The following is a 21,110-nucleotide window of genomic DNA, read 5'->3' as shown; positions in this document are numbered from 1 at the left end:
TCCGGAGCCCGGGGTCTGCGTCCGTCCCCAGCCACGGGACTCGCGCTGAGCTGCCGGGGCGAACCGGGAATAGCCACCTCCCAGGCGGAGGAAACTTTTCTCTGGGCGGAGAACTAAAGAAATAAGACAGTCGGTTTGGGGCAGGAGGATTCAAGTCCTCCGGCTCCCGGCTGAAGTTGGTCGCCTGGCTGACGGGGTTTTGCCACCTCTGTTCCGAGACAGAGCTGCCGACCTTCCCCGATCAGCGCACCAATTATCTTAATAATGTTTCCTCCCAAAGGCAATTAGATGAGACTCCCTTTCAAAAATCTGATGGCTGCTGGAAGTTAATGAACACTTTACCGGGAGAACTTACTTCCTGGTTCTCCTGCAGCGCCCCTAAACTGTCTCCTCTGGTGAGTGACTGCAAGAGATAGTGGTTTGTGGGTTGAGGGAACTCCCTCCCCACCTTTGTCAATCGTCCCTGATCCGTGTGGAGTATGAATGAAAGTTACATAGTGTCAATACAGGGATCTGATATATATGCCCTGTAAGGCACTAGGATACCTGGAAATCCCTCACCGAGCTGCAGCTTCCACTCAGCTTTGAAAGCCACTCACTGTTAAGTAAGTGAAAGACTGTCCTGGGGTCTAAACAGCACCACGTAATCTAAATAAGGCGTTTTAAAATGTGATCTGGTTGTAGGCCTGTTTGACTTAACACTGTAAAGGAGGTGAAGTTAAGGGTATGAAGTGATCTTTACAGTAAGTTTTCAGCGATTATTATTAACTAACTATCAAATATTTACTTTTCTCTGGCTTAGATTTCAATCAAAGTAATCAGAAGAAAAGAATATCCGCTACTTAGTGTGGTATATTGTTTTAATAAGAGATCACAAGCTGAGGGGTTCATACCAAGAGGAATTTAAATCACATCTTTATGATGGAAGTTAATCTCTCTAATATGCTTTTTGATGTTTTGTGATTTAAGCAATGGATTTCCCCAACAGCTACCAAGCAGTGTTTTAAAAGATATGCTTGGAAGCAAAACACATGCAAAAAAAAAAAAAAATTGTGAATGTGGAATTCAATTTATTAATGAACCTGAGTTGGTGGCATCTTTCTAAAATCTGGCAGGGAATGAAATAAGCCTCCTCCAAATGAAAGAGCTCAAAATGGTTAGACTTTAGAAATTATAGTAACCTACCCGCCGTCCCCCACAACTCCTGAGATTAAATCCACAGTGGGGATGTTCACAGTCTGGATCTGAAACCTAATGCAAAGAGTTTTTAGACTTTAGGTTGTGAATGCCACAAATACACACATAGACACACACACACACACACACAAACACACGTATATTTCTTAATTTCTTTAGCAGAAATCTGGGGAATGCTGAGAATCTAAGCTTCAGTTGGTGAGCTCGCCTAGCTAAAGACATGTTGCTATGCTTGAAGTGACCAGAGCCAGTCAATGCCTCTGTAACTCAGCAGCACTCTTAAAGCCATGTCCACCTCCTCCGAGTACCAGTGTCTGCTAAATTAATTCATTAACCTTATTTAGGACTAATGGTCCAGAGTCATTAGAAATTGCTCTTTCTTAATCAACTGTTATAGAGATTTAACAGAGCCAGGGAGTCTAGCAGTCCACATTATCTTATTACACTGTCACTTTCTCAGAAGCCACAGATTAAAGAGCTCTGGTGTGGTACCAAGTCCACCTAAATGTTTTCTGAAGTGACTGTAGAGTGACTAGAACCAGTGCTGTTTTATTTCACTCCTCTAACAGATGCCAGACACTGCCATGATGTTTGTACAGAGCTGGAGGAGACTTAATGAGACAGGGTCACTTTCCAAGTTTTCTGCACATTTAAAATAATGCAGGAGTCTCAGTAGAATCACATAACAGAGTCCAATATGATCATTAACTGAGATTCTGAACTCCAGTTGCAACATCATTTCTTCTTGGCAAATCTTAAGCTTTTAAAAGCCAGAGCAAAGGAAACCAGTATAAGACTACCCTTAGCCTAAGAAACGAAGTCAGAAATATCTAGTGATTGAGAAAAACAATATAATTTATATTGTCTTCTTTTTAATTTATGGGAAATAATTTCTGTAATGCATGTAGCTTTATGCATTTTTGATGTGCACTTCATCTTTCATTTCCATTTGACCTGGTTTTCCTGAAATAAAATTCTGCAGATTTATAAATTCATGCTGAGAGCAAAGAATGCCATTCTCTTCCCACAGGGAATCTATTGGATGCAATATTAAAATCTATACATACCATTACTGAAAATTTGTAATTGATAGGCTTATATATTTCACTGCTTTCATACCTGTTCCTCTTACATAGTTTATGCACCAAATTTTTATTGCTCAAAATTAAGCATCAATAAATGTGGCAGCATTTCAGACTGAGGCTCTCTAGTATGAAGTTCATCGTAAAAAGTGACAATGAGAATCTATGCTGAACAATAAAGCAGCCCAGAGACTGGTTTATTTGGCCCTCAGTGAATCACCAGCATTTGAGGTTTTTGAAATGAAGGCTCAAAACTAGTTAGTTCACCTTTCCCAAAATGTGAGAATGTGGCTTACCATATGTGAAACCCAGGCCTTGGTGTGGTGGAGTTTTTTCTCCCCAACATTTAGGTAATTAGAATTAATGCTGTGTGGCTATTTATTTTTCTTTCTGCCCCATTGCTTTGATCTGATTTCCAAGGCTGAGCAACTTTACTGGGAAGAGTAAAGCAGAATTACTTCTGCTTCACCAAATATACTTTGTTCTCTGTTGATTTGGATCTCAAGAACAGAGATAACTCAAAATCACTTAGATTTATGGGAAGATAAAACAGCAACAACAAAAAAGGTTTGGCTTTAAGCCAATCAAAGTCTTGGAAGACAATCCCCACTGATCAATGACACAGACTAGGCTTATCATCAAAAGGCGACACAAAGAGTCGAACAGCACCTTTTAGTCACCTTCCACTTAGAACTTGCTACTTAATGTGATTACACTTCTTGGGGGATAATTAAGTCTAGCAGAAGCTCCCAGGGGACCATGTTAACATCAATTGAGGGGATTTAATGTTTTTAATGCTGGAAGACCTTTTTCTTGGGAAGGAACTTTGGGGGCAGAAGGGACCTCCTCTCAGATCTCAGGGTTTCTGCCTGAGCCAATCTTCCTGAGATCAAAGAGTGTTCCTTGGTGGAGTGTTGCTCTCAGTGCAGCCTGAAGGACTTGTGGGGACCTCTTGGAGTTTACTTTGAAAAGTTATGGCATATTTAATAACCGAGAATTTATATAGAATGCTAGATTACGAATTAGTTATCAGCGAAAGATCTATTAAAATGTTATTTTTATTGCAGATAAATGTGGCGATACTATAAAAATTGAGAGCCCCGGGTACCTTACGTCTCCTGGTTATCCTCATTCTTATCACCCAAGTGAAAAATGCGAATGGCTGATTCAAGCTCCGGACCCAAACCAGAGAATTATGATTAACTTCAACCCTCACTTTGATTTGGAGGACAGAGACTGCAAGTAAGTGAGAAGGCATTTGAACAGGGCGCCACAGCACCATCTAGTGGTCACGCGTGTCTATGGGGGAAGTCTGTGTGTACAATATAGGATATAAATGGATCCGGGAGGGATTCCAATCCAGGCCAGATCATGTGTCAATGGTATGGAAATCAAATTATGTTAAGCGATTTCTGAGTTCCCCAAACTCAGAAGATTATATTTAAACGTGCGATCTCTCATACCGTTTCCTTTTAACACTTCTGGTTTTGGAAATCTTTTGTTAAAAAATGTATGTGTATGTATCTCTTTTTTTTCTGGAAAGGGGAAGAGCTAGAAACCTAAACTCTCACTTGCATTTTTATTAAATATTGTGCATTCCTAACATACATTCCATCCACAGGTATGCACATTTTATAATTTAAAAATGCGCAGCACATTTTATAATTTAAGAACTGTATTCATCTTATTGAGTTTGATTTGAACAAGCAAATTGTCATTGAATAAAAATAAGAAATATAGGATAAGTCAGATGAGCTTCATGTAGTATATTAATGGTTGAAAGATTTATGGAAATGCTGGAAAATAAATATTAAGGCACAATGAATACAGTGAGAACTCAATATAAGTTTTGGTCATACAATCTCCTTCTATTGTTAAGTTACTAAGCATCAATTGATGCCAGATTTCATTATTATGAAGACATTCTCACTATAGAAACACTTTATTTCAAAGAACTGCTGTATAGACGTTGCTTTCCACAGTATGGAAAGTGTGTTTTCATATCACATGTAACAGTCTGCTTAGATCCAGGTTTGCTCTTCTCTTTTGACACTCAACAGATCACCTGGCCCTGTATTGCCCACATCATTCCACTTTGTCACCTGCAATTGGTATAGTCTCCAAAGTCTTAAACCTGAATATTGATCTTTTATGAAGTTCATATGTATGTGAATAGTATTACCAAAGGAAAATAGTACATTTAAATCTCAATTCTAAAGTGTTTCTCAGGTACCAATACGTTTTCCCAAGTTTTAAAATGGGTCAGTTTGATATAATTGTGCACAATGTCTAATAGACTACTACGTCCATTGGACATAAACATTACTATGCAGGCATACTTATTGTTAAAAATGTTCTATTTGCATGCAATTAGTTCTTTTAGAGAAGAAAAGATTAATATGAAAATGTTCCCACCTGTACAAATACTCAACAACCTTTTGAGTTGGTGTAGTAAACTAGTTTTCCATGTTCAGGAAAATTAGGTCATCTGGTTAATTCAACATTTTGGTGCCCAGAGAATTAGCCATAAATCCATAGATTGATGATCAGTTTCCAAATAATCAATGCAATAAAAATATGCCAATAAAATTGTGCCAATTCCAGTTTAATCTTTGTTCTATGATTCAGAAGTGCTTCAGGGCATTGTCTTGTGTGGAAGTTGCCATTAATAGAGTGTTTCAGTGACTGCTAGGAAACAGAAAGTTTTGTGTTTTTTTGGCTAATATTCTTTATGGTGATTTTTAGTGTCAGTCACCTAGACAACCTGGAGACTTGTTCTCTATCTTATTTATTTATTCATTCATTCATTCATTCATTCATTCATTCATTCATTCATTCATTCATTCATTTATCTATCTATTTACTGTTGCTATTTGACAATGCTTAAACTGCTATAGGAAATATTTTTAAGAAACTCTTGTAAAACATACTCAAATAATAACAGTATTCCAAGAAAATAAGATGCTATTAGATTTCAATAAACTCATGTTTGCTAATCCGTGATCTGGAAATCACGACCATGCATATGTATAATAAAACAGTTAAAACATAGTTACTAGAAGTGTTATGCTGGTAAATGTTTAACAGGCTCTTAGGAGGGGGTGGGTCAGGTCCTGATTTGTAACATTTTCCAATTTACATGGTGTAAATACTTCCACCGTGGCTGATTTCAAACTACTCATGTGATGTAACTGTGCACAGACTTGGAAAGATATGTGCACCATTGGTTCTTTTAAGCTGGTGTGAGCTCCAGCACACAACTGGAGTAGAAGTTTAAGAAGCGAAGCCAGTTGAGTGATTTAATAGGCGTAAAGTGCTTACAACAGTGTCTGGCACATAGTAAACCTTAAATAATTGTCATAAAATGGTGTGAGGTAGGGTATGGTGGGACTGAAGGAGCACCTTTTTAGTTACTTTTTCTTTTTTAAAGTTAAGATAAAGGATGACTGTAATCTACAGAAAGACAATTTTAGGGATATCAGCAAGGTAGTCAAGAAACTGATATGACCAATAAGATTGTTTCCATAAAAATCTTAGGATGATGAGGGTTTGCTTGTTTGATTGTTTGTTTAATGCTGCAGAGTAGATTTCTTACTTGTTGCAACTGAGACTTTGTTCTCTGTGAAGGTGCCATCTCCTGGCCAGCCTTGAAAGGCTGCTATATTTTGCCTGATAAAGTCAATGGAGATGAAGCCCATGGAAGATATCTTTGTGCCCTGTTTTGAAGCATTGCTATCTGATCTTTTTAATCAATGAAAATAATCCCCAAAAGATTTAGGAAGACCAAAGTAAGACATTGCCTTCGCTATCATTCCAGGCTGATACACATGAATCCTGGTCATCGTTGAAGGTTGCAGTTGAGATTCTACAAATGTGGCACAATTCTGACCTCCTTTTGTAAAGGCTGTGAAAAGAATCCAAGCTTTAAAATCTATAGGTGGTTAGAATTCCCTAGAAAAATGGAAGATACCAAAAACTCTTCAAAGAAGAAATTCATAGGTTTCGAAGTTTGTATTAGATGCTCAAAAAGATAGTTTTGGCTTTGCTTGGTGCTTGTTTTGTAATTTATATTAGGCTATTTTAAAAAGTGGATTTGAGATGACACAAAACTAGGTATATAAAACCACATTCAGAGAGCTGGTAAACTTTATGTTATCGCTTCTATAAGGAATAAGATGTTCACCTTATTTGAGATATTTAATATTATTCCCTGTTTCAACTATATTGTACATCTAATGGTAGTAAAAAATACTTGGTGTATTGATGTCATAGGGTTTTGGGTAGGATAAAAATGTAGTGGGTACGAAAGCCCTTTGAACAGTTTAAAATTCTTCTCACAATAAGTTATCATTATTATTATGATATCTTTAACAACTCGATGATTGTTAAAACATTTGGATATATAAAACTAACTGTACGTCAAACTAAATATACTGATCTAGTAATAGAATGATCCACGTATAATACACGCTGCCTTTTGACTTGAAATTGTCAATATTTGTGCAGTTAACTTTCACCATGAGAAAGCTCAAAAAGTCGATTTCTTAATACGTTTGCTTATTGAGAAACATTATTGAGACTCAAGTAAACAATTTTCTTTTGTAAGATGTAGGGATGAATCAGTAATTAAATAGACCAGTCAAATAGTTCTGGTAGGAAAAATGTTTTTAATTTAGATTTTTATCATTTTATTTATAATTAGATGAAAACATTATTTCATAATTTTAGTAATACAATATGCAGTCTCAATTTTTCATGTGAATAGCACCAAGACTGACCCAGTTCATGAGTAAACTATGGACCATAGTTTACAAAATAGGTGTTAAGTTTTTACAGTGGCTATAGGGGTGGGGGGATTTCCTTAGGAAAAATAAATGTGTAAGTTGTGCCCTAAAGTTTTTAAATGCAACAATCTGTGTTTATGCTACCACTGAATCCGGTTTCATTACAAATAAGCATCAAAATCATAATACTTCAGTTCTTTTACCTAATGAGGTATGGTATAAGTTAATTAGTTAATAGAGCAGTAGAGCATCTCAGGACTAACACAGGGCTAGGATTTCTAGGTAGATACATTCATGGTTTTATTGTTATGTTGATATAAGAAAGGAGGCTAAAGAATATTTTGAAAAAAGAAGGTGTTAAGGGAATGGAAGGAATGATGATTTCTCTTTCTTTGCACCAGCAAGATCCTGCATGCTTCTAATTGTTGAAGCACACAGTTAAAAGTAGAAAAGAAAGACCAGCTGAGAAAGAAATGTTCATTGTACATTGTAAATGGTTTTCAATGGTTTAAATATATACACTGTACAAGTTAGATCTTGCTCCACTAAAGTTTTCTTTAGTGGTAAGGCAGACATCTTGGATCTCATAAAATTTTATATCTGTATAATAAACAAGAATGTCATTGATACAGTAGTTAGAATTTATGCAACTTTTCCAGTTTCCCAGCAATGCAAACTATCAGCATGATAATTTATAATGGTTTGTGACAAATACTGCTGTGCAAAGAGGTGTGTGGTTACATTCAGATCAGATGTCGTCACCTGGGGAGCAATAAAAATTTCACAGACATTGGGTTAAAAACATTAAGAAAATGAATGTGAAATTCCAGAAAAAGAGTCTGAAAAGTTGGTAGTGTTGCGGGGAGAGAGCCCAATAGTGGTTTTCTTACTGACAAGATCCTGACTTCAATGCGTGATTTGACTATGCTGTTTCATAATACAGCATAGACGCTTTTCTGTCTATAATTTAGATTTGTAATCTCTTCTTTGCGTAACCAAGAATAGGTGTGTTTTTCCTAATTTAATGCAGTCAAAGGAAGTTTTCACTTATGCAACTTCAGATGAAATTTAATCACAGTAAAATTAAAATTAAATAGAGATGATTTTCAAGTTTTGGAATTTTGTTGGAATAAGTCACACAATGTTTCTTTAATGCCATTTTAAAAATTATCGAAGCTCTTACAAACTTCAAAACACTGCTAATTTCATTAATTTTCATAGAATATAAACTCACTGAATGAAAATTAATTTGCCCTTAGTTTCTCAAATCTGATTATTTCTGAAAATTAATTATACAGTGGCCACTTAGTAATTTATTAGCAATTTTTGGAATATAAGTTTCGTTTAGGTTTCCTTGAGTAATGTTCTCTGTTTTGATCATTTTGTTTAGCATGGATTTTTTGCATTAATTTCGAATTTTTAAAAACATTGCATTAAAGTAGTATTTAATCTCAATTACTTTTTATTTTTAGATTTTTATTTTTGGCTTTTTTTGTCTAAAGCAAGTGCCTCACTCTAGTCTTGTGTTTTAGAGCATCACTTAGACTAAAACAAATTCCTTGTTTTGTGAAAAACAGTGGGTATTTTAAGCCAAAATGCTTCTCCATTTTCTATATGAAATATAGAAATATAGATATTCTTAATTAAAGTATAATATATATTTAGAAAAATATGCAACCTAAGTGTAAAATTTGATAAAATTTTGCAAGATGAGCACATCCACGTAACCAATCCAGGAGCAGAAATTTCCAATTTCCTAGAAGCCCCGTGATGTCCATTTTCAGTCACTAACCTTTGCCCTTGAGGGCAACGGCTGTCCTAACTCATGTGGTTCCATTCCTACAAATTTCAAAATCAGACAAAATTAAACTACAGTCTTAGAAGTCTATATTTACTATCCTTTGAATTTAGACAGTGATAGAGACTCTTTGGAGTGGCGATAGAAAAATACAAGGGGACTTCAAAAAGTTCGTGGAAAAATAGAATTAAAAGATAACACAAATCTTTCCAATCTAATCAAAAAGCAGAGTCCTACAGAAGCATTTTCTAATTTTTTTTCAGTGGCTACTGGAAAAGTATCTGTCTGTGTTTCATATACTATACTTACGTTAAAAGAGACACAAAGTTTTCAGTCTGGAGCCTGATTTATGTGCAAAGCAAATTCAGAAAAATCTTCCTTTGCTTCATTTTTCCTCATCGTTTCATTCCTGATTTTGATGTCAGGTGACTTCCCAATATGGGCAGTGTGAGAGGCACCACCCCAAGCTCAAACTCAAGTCAGTTATAAAATTATTGGGTGGGTGAGAACAAACCCTTCCCAGAACAATAGCTGGCGATGTGTCACTGCCACCTGCAACATCATTGGTCACAGTCAGGCAGATAATTATCTACTTTCTTCCTTTTGTTTTTTTTCCCCCCCATTAGCACTGATTTAATTTGAACAGAACCCAATGTGTTTAATAAAATTAATTTTCTTTGTTATTTCTTACTATAAGCAATCACATTTGATGGTAATGAATTTTGAGTATTACGAGGTTGTCTTGTGTTAGGCATATCTGTCATTTAAAAGAAGCAACCTTTATGAGAAGCTAAAGGAGGTTAGTTGAAATCTTTTCAAATTGAATCAACATGTGCATAGCATTTCCAACCAGATTTCACTTTGGGGAGCAGGCACTTAAGAATCCATCCAAGTGAAACATATGCCTTCAGCCGGCATGCATACTCTCATCTCCTTTCTCTCCAGCATAAAACTTGATACTTGCATGCATGCTGACATGCAGAAGCACACACACACAAACACATATGTGCATGTAAAAGAGGCTGAAAAATAAACTAATTGCAGTGGTGTAATCAACAAGGCTGGTAATTAAGCCTAAAGAACAAGAGACAACATTAGTGTTCGGATCAGGTTCCAAATGCGTCTTAATTGGGTGTTTGTAATCAATCCTGATTGTAAGAGTCAGTGACTTGGCAGTACGGAGCACCTCAAAAGAAGGTTTCTCCTGCTATTGTCTGGGTGACTGGCCCGTGTCTAGTATCTAGGTCAGTTAGTGCTGTGTCATGGTTGAAATCATTCAGTCTTTGCATAGCTTAGAAAGTGAAGTACGTTCATTCAGAGCTCTACCTAATTCTGTGGAAGAGCAGACAGAAAAACAAAACAACACCATCTTTTGGCTTTTTTCCACTCAATTCCTTTAAAAAGTTCAAGTTCACTGAGCAGAACTTTTGTCTTATAATCTGGTTTTCCTCCTCATTAAATTGCTAGATCTTATTTGGTCAACATGATTTTTCTCCTTTAATTTAAATAATCATAGAGTGGAAAGGAACGGTTATGGCTGGTTCTTACTTTGGGGTCCTCAATTTGTGGCCGCCATGGCGCCAAGCACGCCATGCACATGATCTCACTTAATTTTTCTATCATCCCCATTTTACAGATGACAGCCCTGAGGCTTGGAGAAGTTGAGTTAACAGAGCCCAAACGCTCAGGCTGCATGAAATGTCTTTCCACCTTGGTGATCGAAATCACACTTGTGATGTGCCATTGGAATAAGAAAATTCTTATGAAATGTTGCCAACTTAGTTTTTATTCAAGCAGCCATTCTCTTCTATGAACTACCTCACACAAAGGTTTATATATAAACCAACCGATGAAAAACAAGTTTAATTTTTAAACTTTCAGTTTACACTAACAACTTGAGAAATCCGTGCACAGAAACTTCTAACCAATTGGTGATTTTCCACTCAATCGAAACTCATCTTAACTTAGGAATGGAAATATTGAGAGGTAAATATCTAAATTCTGGTCCTTTTGGTTAATGGAGTTTGAAACACAAAGCACATAGAAATGCAATATTTATTTGAAGCCTGACAACCAGGCAACACACGGGTTCGATTTATGCAATTGTTTAAAAGGACATATGAGATACCAGCTGTGTCCAGTGCTTAGTCTCAGGCCCAGAAGTAAGAAGGCTGTATTCCCTTCCAGACACTGGTCATTTACTTAATCTCAGGCAAATGTCAGGAAAGTGTTTCTCTCCCGCAGTTCCCCTATTCATAAAATTTTGATAATTGTATTTGCCACAGTGGCCCCGTAAGAGTTACAGGGAGAATGTTTGCTCAGGCACTGGGTTCCTATGAGAAACAGAAGAGTGTTTTTTGAAAAGAAACAGATGCTCCCGAGCATTTTGTTTTTATCTGGGCAGATACTTTGTACAAGCAGCCGACCAGGTTGGAGGTGACTGCTTGCAGCTTCTGTGATAGATTGGCATGACACGGAGAGGGCTTCCAGTCCAGGGCTGAAAGAGGATGCTAAATGTCTCTTTATTCAAGTTCTTAGATTTTTTTACAACATCCAGAGATCAGTCAGTATAGTCACGATTCCAAGTCCTTGTCTGACTCTCCAACCAATGGCTGCTGTGAGCAGGGCTGCTATATTATATAAGATATAGGCAATCAGTGAAATGGCATGGGAAAAAAATGAATGTGGTCAAAATCTTCAAAAAATTTAGAGATAACCTCAAAAAATTTAAACGCACTAAGTTCTCAAATTTAAAGAAAAAAGAACACACTCTTGACTCAAAAATAAAAAGGACACAAAGCTTTCACAAACTTGGTAGCACTGAGGCTGACTTGGTCTGACAAGGGATTAGGTTGTTTTTAGACGTAGTAACCCCTGGCTAAATTAGATCGCTGCATTACCTTTTTAAATCTTGGTTCAAACTTGTCTGTATATTTTTGAATATATTGAGAAAGTGGAAGTTTATTTGTTAACAAATTAGGTCACGAAAAAGATGATTAAGATAAATTTAAATTTTAAATTTCTAGATCAAGCCACTCTTTTGGGAAAATGGCAGCTAGTAAAAATGACAAATCCCAATTCATTGGACAGTCTGCCATCTCTCTCCCCTAACACTCTACCTACACTTCTAACACCTGTCTGTAGTTTCTTCCTTGTAACTATATAGGTAAGGGTTTGTCTCCGCATTGGGTGGTGAACTCCACGATGGCAGAAACCATGTCCTACTTATATTTTACCCTCCACAATCCAACAGAATGCTTTGCACATAATAGGCACTAGTTTATTTAAACTAAACAGCTAGCACCTTTTTTTTTTTTCTTTTTGTCTTTTTTCATGTCCGGCAACGGGATCGCAACCCTCGGTGTCGCGCCCATACCGGGACCGGCAATGGGATCGCAACCCTCGGTGTTGCGCCTGCACCGTGCTCAGCCAGTGAGCGGGAACCGGTCTCCACATGGGATTCGAACCCTCGGCGGGAGCACCACCGCACTCCCAAGCAGCGCACTCTCCAGTGCGCCACCGGGCCGGCCCAAACAGCTAGCACCTTTATTGAGATTGAAATCTGGTTTATAAAGAGTAGAGGTGAAAAAGCACAGTGTTTTCTTGAGTAGGGTCTGTGGTTCACAGTAGGCAATATGGAGGGGAGTTGGAGCCCAGCCAAACTGGGTGGAGAGAGAGGGAAGGGGCAATTTTGATAACTGCTCAAGTGGGTGGTCAGTCTGAATGGCAGCCTCTCTTGGAAAGGATTTATGGCAGTCACTTCCTGGAAGCAGAGGTGGTGGCTGCTTTTCTGCATTCCAGGAATCTGGCCAGATCCACCCCCTCCGCCCTCTTCCTCCCTCTAGCCTAGTCAGAGGCATCGGGACTTGAATTTTGGAGCCTCCAATTCCCAGCAGCACAGGTAGGGGTTACAGATCATCTGGAGAGGGACAGAGCAGCAGAAGCAGGCTTTTTACCCAGTCACAGCATGCCCCTGTCCTCCATCGTGTGTACTGTGGGACCAGGTTGCCAAGCTTAACTCCATGCTTGGAGCCTATTTGAGTCTTAGCTCTGCTAGAGCTCCTTGCAGCACCAAAACTGTGCTAGCAGCCTCTTCACTTCTACAAGGAGTAGCCCATAATTTTATTTTTCAAGGAGGGGTGACACTAGGCTGAGGGAAGAGTGAGGTTATTTTAGCACTGATGGAAATTTTCTTTTCTTTTTTTTTTTTTTTTTTAAAGATGACCAGTAAGGGGATCTTAACCCTTGACTTGGTGTTGTCAGCACCACACTCAGCCAGTGAGCGAACCGGCCATCCCTATGTGGGATCCGAACCCGGGGCCTTGGTGTTATTAGCACTGCACTCTACCAAGTGAGCCACGGGCCGGCCCGAAATTTTCTTTTCTCTAAGGAAAAAAGTTTTGTTTTCCTTTCCCTTTATTCCAATGCCAGATTCTTGGTCCGTGGCTGGGGACACTATGGAGTAACTATTCGGATATATAGGATCAGACTTTCAAGACACATCCTCATTTCCGTCTTCTGCCTTATGTGTGTACTGGCTCATTAACATGAGCTGGGGGTTTCTGATTGTCAGGGGACTGTGTTAGTGGCTCCCTGTGAAAAAGGGCTCTGGTGAGAATTAGGGATGTGGCTATATAATTGCACCTCTGCCATTCATTCCCATCTGTGAGACAGGAGACAGGTCAGCTGGGCTGGCTCATGATATATGAACGGCTTGATTATGGCACCGTTAATACTGCAGCTCTGACAGTGTTAACAAGTGCAGCTCAGGAAGACATAACAATGACCAGGTTGCCTACATCAGGGTCTGGTTGAGTAACATTACCCAGACACAGCTTCAATTTTGGAAAAAAAAAATGCTTTCTTTCCTCTACCTATCTCAGTAATGCAGTGTTGATGAGCTAATGTAAGTGGAAGTATCTTATGAATACAAGGGAAATATGTTAAATAAAGCCTAGGTATTACTATAACAGGAAGGGCATCCGTAGGTTTTGTTCCTTAAAATAAGTTCAGACTGTAAACAATAACGTCTGCATCCTTAGGAGGAGATGCTTATAAATATTACAAAAGCACTGCACATTTCCACAACAGAGATAGTATCTCATGCTCAGCGTTCATTCAGCCAAAGAGAATTTCTTTTTTTTTTTTTTTTTCCTTTTTGTCTTTTTTCGTGTCCGGCAACGGATCGCAACCCTCAGTGTGACGCCCGTACCAGACCAGGACCGGCAACGGGATCGCACCCCTCAGTGTTGCTCCCGCACCTCGCTCAGCCAGTGAGCGGCCGGGCTGTATGTGGGATCCGAACCCTCGGCGGGAGCACCGCTGTGCTTCCCAAGCGGCGCACTGTAGCAGTGTGCCACCAGGCCGGCCCAGCCAAAGAGAATTTCTTTTTTTTTTTTTTTTTCCTTTTTGTCTTTTTTCGTGTCCGGAAACCGATCGCAACCCTCAGTGTGACGCCCGTACCAGACCAGGACCGGCAACGGGATCGCACCCCTCAGTGTTGCTCCCGCACCTCGCTCAGCCAGTGAGCGGCCGGGCTGTATGTGGGATCCGAACCCTCGGCGGGAGCACCGCTGTGCTTCCCAAGCGGCGCACTGTAGCAGTGTGCCACCAGGCCGGCCCAGCCAAAGAGAATTTCTGAATGTCCTTCTAATGTTACGTGTGTTACAGCTGCAGTCCTCTAAAAGTCTAGATGGGTGGAGTTTCTGGGAAATATCATAGAAGATGCTGTCTCAGTGTCACAAACTTGATGATAATAGCACTGATGGCTTTAAAAAATTGATTTTTTTCCCATGTGTGCCTGAGGACTTTTGTAAATATGTGCAGTACATTCAGACCGTAAACAAACCCATACTTAAATAGCAAAGCTGGGGTCAACAGCACTGTGGTTGTTACAGCGGGATGCCAGCCCTTCCCAATCAACAGGATAGTGCCGTTATGTTCATTTCCAAGAAAGGGGAAACTACGTGGATTTTTAAACATAAATTCATGAGACTAGCAGCTGGGAAATAAATTTTAAAATGATGCTTCATTCCATTCTTGTCCCCTTTTTTCTATTTCTAGTAACCCCAGTCTGGTCCTTTACCCTTGCCCTTCCCTGATTTCTGGTTGTGACAGATTCCCCAATAGCAGGGGTGGGGGGAAGGTGGGGGACGGAGATTTCTCAGTGACAATGCAGAAGAGCATGTTTGCAGGAAAGGCCTTGGAATCATGGTAGAGGTTACCGATCCAGTTCCCTCTCCTCACCTCACCCGCATGACTGGCCTTATGTGATATAAATAATATCTGCAGCCTTTCAAAAGTACTCTCAGCCTTTTTTCGTTTGAAACAGCTACAGGCTTGGCTGGGAGATCCAGCAGAAGGGACTTGCTTTCCTTTTTGTGGGGCCATTGTGGGCCCCCATGGGTCAAATGGATTCTGCAGGACCTTTCTCTTTAGGAGTAAGAGAAATCCTCCTTGGGCCTTGTCACCCTTCAAACAAATATTTCATTTCTCTATCTCTTTCCTATTACTACCAAGGGTATTGGAAGGGTTGACTGCAATCCAGAACTCCACTTTCTCATTAAACCCTCTTCAGCATAGTTTCCATCCCCTCCAGTTGACTGCAACTGCTTGTTCAAATGTTATGCTCTAGTTTCTGTCCTGAGGCTCCAAACCATTGATATTTCTTGGCTGTATTTTTTTCAAGCCTTGTACATTAGACACAACTGGCTGCTCCCTACGTGTTGGAACTTTCTTCTCGCCTGCATCTCCTGGTGTAGGGCTATCTTGGTCTCCTCACTTCTCTGACCACTTCTCTTTTTTTCTTCCTTTTCTCCACCACCTCCACAATATAGGCATTTACCAAGGTTTGCTCCAGATCTCTTCTCTTTGGATAAACTTTTTGATCTTGGCCACTTGGCTCAGATAATACCCATGTTTCTGGCCAGCCCTAGATCTGATCTAAGTGTTGGACTCAAACTTCCAAATTCTTTCTGGATGAAGTTGACTCTTTAGATCAGTGATCATCTCCACAAGTAAGAAATCAAACTTTGCATTTTCCCGTGCAAATGACTCTTTCTCTGCTGGTTCCTTCATTTCCTTTTTATCCAAATTTGAAACTCTGGAACATCTCTTGATTCAAATGTAGTCAGTTTAAAGGCCTCTAGATTACAGACTTGCAATGTCTCTCTCACCTTTTCTGTTACATTGCTGCTGCTACCACCCACATTCTAACACTTTTTAATCTGTCTCTGGTGCTATTGCACTGACCTCCTAAAGGGGCTTTCCTCCTCCTGCGCTCTGCTTGGAAACACTTAAGAGAATCCATTTCTTCCTCGCTTCTGTCTGCCTCTCAGCCTTCCCCAGTGCAGCTCACATCTGTCTCTTTGCCCTTATCTCCTGTGGGTTTCCTAGACCTTCTAGCTAAAATGGTCACCTTGTAGCTCTTCAAACTCACCCCTGCTTTCCCAGGTGTATGAAGGGTAAATGCCCTTTGCATACTTGCATCTCTCTGTCAAAATGAAATGATTCTTCCTTCATAAAGCCACCTTTAATGACCAACTACCAATTAAATGTAGCCTTCCTCTGCCCTATGACACCCCCGAGAATTGTGTTTATGCATCATTCATGCTTATGATATTCCATATTGTGTCATAATCACTCATATTCTTCTATTTACCCACTAGATCATAGGGTATTTATGAACAGGGACTGGTGTTGTTTTCTACCACTCGCAGAGCCTTGCATAGTGCTTTGCCTATAGTAGATGCTCAATGAATATTTGCTGAATTGAGCTGACCAAGTGACATCCAACATGTCTTTTCCAGCACAGGAAGACCAAGTCGGCTGGCTTGGAGCAAAGGTTTAACTTAATCAGACTATAAAAATGCACACTTGTACTTTTCATTTACATGGTAAACCCTCCATTTTCCTGGGTAGTGGAATCAGACTTACATTTTTTCTCTAAAAACCTCTATTTTTAAAAACCTGAACTTTTACATATGAGTAACTTGAGCTAAATCCCCCAAAAATATGCAGAGATAGTGCATGCCTGAAAGCTTTTCTTTCTGTCTCACATTTGTCTCCATAATCTGTTTTGGAGTTAGAGGCATAAGTTGTATTAACATTGTAGGCATATGTCCTGGTTGCTGAGTGTTTTCTGACATCTGCACAACTCTTGGGACTTTGTGTCACAATTCTGTAAACTTTGTCTATTGTATATTCATATCTGGGCTCATGTCCAAACCACCTTTACATAAATTCTACACAAATAATTTAGAGCCTTCTTCCTTTCCAGCTGGCAACCCCAATAAATGCGCACGTTAACTTCATAGCAGGCTTGCCCGGGAAGGTGTGCAAAGTGAACTTCTCTGTTAGGGAAGTGAACATCGGATGCATTCCTTGCAGAATGGTGTAAATGTGTTAGTCTACACCACCAGAAAAATAATAAGCCCCATGTCCTCGATAAAGACTACCTGGACAAGTGCTACCCAGGGGTGGCCTTGGTGGGGCGTTTTTTGAGGTGGGCTGTGAGGGATTTCTGCTCCTCCCCTGGCTGTCACCTCTTCCATCACAGTAGTGTTTCCTACGTGTTTCTTAAGGCCGTGTGGCACATTGGGCTAGTGGCAGCCCAAGAGGAAGAGGCAAATGTGTAGCAGGTGCACAACTGCACCTGCAGCAACAAGGAACACCCCCCCCACCACCACCACCACCAACAGCCACCACAGCTAGTTGTTGTGTTTCTTACCAGCTCTCCAACGTCACTATCTACACCTAGTTTTCTGGGGTATTTTCAAATGTTTCTGCTGTCTGTCTATTGTAGAAACAAGGGGATAGTGCTCCCTCATTCTCACATGCCTAGTTTATCTGCACCCACAGAACAGACAGAAGATAAGCTCTCGCATTTTCGCAGGGATGAAAGATCAGCAGGGCAGAGGCAGCTGCATCCCCTCATCGTACCCTCAGCTTATTCTGCTCTGTGCCAGCCCTGTGTGGACCGTGCACATTGTTATCTTGAGAAACTTGCTTAGTGAGTGGCATGGCCTTCCTGTGTGATGCCTGCAGGTACCTATTATGATCCAGAGTTCTCCAAGTCACTTGGCCTCTAATTAGCTGTGGGCTCGACTGTTTCATCTTTCAGGGCCTTCGTTTCCTCGTCTGTGAAATGAAAGGCATGGGTTCTGCTCTTGAAGCCCTTTTGGCTCTAATATAATAGCATTCTATTTCTCCAGGTAAACTCTCTGCTGTCAAGCACATTCCAAAGATGTCTTTTCTGATGGTTTAGCCTTGCCCGATCCCTGGGCCTTTCTCTGGCCTTTGACGAGCTCTCTGCTCCTCCCTCACCCCCAGCAGGTAAACTCTCTGCTGTCAAGCACATTCCAAAGATGTCTTTTCTGATGGTTTAGCCTTGCCTGATCCCTGGGCCTTTCTCTGGCCTTTGACGAGCTCTCTGCTCCTCCCTCACCCCCAGCTTTCCCTTTCTTCTCTTTTTCCTAGATCTAAGCTGCTACTCCAGCCCAGCCCAGACCCCCATGCCTTTTGCAACACAGTCTTCATACCCCTCCTTCACTGAGACACATATGGTATGTCAGTCTTCTACCTAAATTGTATTGGACATTTTCAACTCTATTTTGGCAAAATTTATTCTAAGAATTGTCCACTTTTTCACCTAGACCGTAATCATATCCACAAAAAGATATGAGAGTATTTCAAAAGTTCCTGGAGAAATGAAATTAAAAGGTAATCTGAATCTTTCCATGAACTTATTGAAGATCCCTCGATTGTATTTAATCAATTATTTAAAAGAACTGGGAATGTGGTCCTCAGAAATTCTCACTTACTGTTCTGCTCTTGCTGAAGATAACGTTTGCTGTCAGTGGAAATTTTTGTAGGAATGAGTGGTTTGGTCTTGAAACCAGATGAGCTGCAAGCCATGTCTGAGGTGATCTTTAGCCGCTGTTGATATCCTGAGCATGTTAACCTAAACTTGGATTTGATCGCTAACCCAAAAGCAGCTTCCACCTTATCTTGCTGTGCAGCATAGCTTGTTAAAATTAGATTGTAAAGAATAGGAATTACATTGATAAAAAATACAAGGGAGTGACAACAGTGATTTTGTTAATGAGTCCACCTCACACTTGATATCTCAAAGACAGTGTAAGCGACGTAATAAGCTATGTATCTATTTGTAAAACAGTCTCAAATTAAGGAGCTTGTTCAGATGCCATTGTAAAAATAATTTTCTGAAATTGTGGTCTATCAACAGGAGATAAGATGGCACTTTGTTGTCGCCTGCTGAGGCCCATTATGAATATTCTATTTCAGAAGCAAATCACACTATAAATACAATGTTCAGATTCATTTATTCCCACAATAGCATTTTTGCAAAGGTGCAATTTCATAATTTGACTTAGCATGGATAGCATATCATCATTTCATGGTTCTTTATCACCACTGGTTAATTCACACATCCTTGGGAAATTGTGTATTTGTACCAGACCCATTTTAAAGTGAAATAACCAAAATGTATAAAGATAAAGCAACTTGTCAAAGGCTACACAATGACAGATATGTGTTTAAAAACACGTCGTCCTTCTAAGTGTGTTCTTCACACATCTGACTAGGCACTTCTGAACAATTTAGACATAGATTTGTTACCAATGAAAATTAGAAACTTGGTTTAAAAAAATGCAGTTCCTTTAAGATGCAAATATAAACAGGGCCTGAAATGAATAAATGTTAATTATACTTTTTTTCTCTATTTGGTCTTCCTGAGCCCTATTTTTGTTAAAGCAAATAATTAACAGTGGACTAACATCTAAATTTATTTAGCTAATTCCCAGCATTAATTGGAAAATGTCTAGTATTTCTAAACACTGGGATAAAAAAAGAATTTGAACTGTCAAAAAAATATTTTTGTCAATACATCTTTCCTGAGACTAACTTTGAGACTTAAACTATTTATGTTTCTTATCAACGTTGTTTAAGCATTTGCTTTGCATATTGAATATTATACAAACCTTGAGATTGATGGTAAACATAAGTTCACTGCATACTTAGAAAAAAAAATACCTGGTAATAAATTCAGAACTCACAAACTTGGAAATTGGGGGACAGTCAGGCAATTTCTTATACATTGCTTCTTTGTACACCAAAATTCTTCCTCTGAAAACTTCAACTGTTGCATACTACCTCATTCATTCATTTATTCAATAAATATTTATTGACCAACTAGTATGTGCTGATCACTGTTTCAGTGATAGAGCAGTGAGCAAAACAGATATCTTTCCCCGCCCTCATGGTATTTCTATTCTAGAAAGACACTGATTAACCGAGACCTGCTCCTTAAGGAGCTGTCCCTTGTGCTGCCTCCACCCGCTTCCAGCTTTCTGATCCTCATTATCTCCCCCTGCAGGTTCCAAGGGAGGCCCACTTGGGACCTGGATCTTGCTCTAAACAAGATGCAGATAAAAAACGTCTGGCTGAGGCAATTGTTGGCTGGGCATCAAGTGTGTTCCCGGTTGTTGGTGCTCTGACTGTAACCCTCTGGGCTTCTAGACCCTCTGTGATTCATCAGCTGGCCTACTCTGGTTTCCCAAGTTCACTCAATCCCTGAACCCTGGATACTTGACCAGCATATGCCTGTTCTCCACATAAGACACTCAATGGCTAGTTCTAACTTCAGTCCTTGACTTCTTTGCCTGTAATTATAGGTTCCACTCAATCTCCTTTCACTGTCTAAAGTACTGTGCCCCCTGCTCCACAGTGACAGGACTTATGTCATAATGGGGGACTGAACAAAGTCACCGATGGCTTTTTGCAGGTTGTTTGTAGTCTCAGCAGCCATTTCACTGGCTCTTCCAGTGGCACAAATTAAACAGACAAGATAAAAATAAACTTTAGAAAATCTTTTCACTCCCATATCCCAAGCCAGGGCATAAAAATAATAATCGTTCAAAAAACACTAATGACTAAATCAATGAGAGATCTTTTCATCCCCTCTTCATCTCTTTGCACTGAAGGCTCCCCTGCAGGTGACAAACAGCAGTAGAACTAGAAAAAAATACATATCCTCAAGGAAACATGCAAGAACTTGAACAGTCATAAAATTTGACGGAGGTAGAGACTGGGATGTTCATGATTATAGGATGTCTCCATAACATACCTAGTGAAAAAGTGTCTGCCAATAACATACCTAGTGAAAAAGCAAGACAGTAGATCCCATTTCAGACATTTGGAGATGCTTTCAAACATTTTAGGTAGAGATGC

General features: G+C 39.6%; 1 protein-coding gene across 1 annotated transcript in view; it reads left to right on the top strand.

Annotated features, from left to right (window-relative positions):
• Positions 1 to 365: 365 nt before the first annotated feature.
• Positions 366 to 21,110, top strand: part of LOC103595256 (neuropilin-1-like) — a gene marked incomplete at its 3' end in the record, with an annotated part of 106,044 nt that continues 85,299 nt past the window's right edge. Inside the window, exons 1-2 of the mRNA XM_008578613.1 lie at positions 366 to 395; positions 3,347 to 3,521. Of these exons, the coding sequence (XP_008576835.1) occupies positions 3,475 to 3,521 (47 nt within the window). The remainder of the gene's footprint in view (positions 396 to 3,346; positions 3,522 to 21,110) is intronic.

The sequence above is a fragment of the Galeopterus variegatus genome, unplaced genomic scaffold (assembly GCF_000696425.1).
Source record: "Galeopterus variegatus unplaced genomic scaffold, G_variegatus-3.0.2 Scaffold1726, whole genome shotgun sequence".
Taxonomy (NCBI): domain Eukaryota; kingdom Metazoa; phylum Chordata; class Mammalia; order Dermoptera; family Cynocephalidae; genus Galeopterus; species Galeopterus variegatus.
The sequence above is the reverse complement of the archived record's forward strand: the minus strand, read 5'-3'. Positions and strand labels throughout refer to the sequence as shown.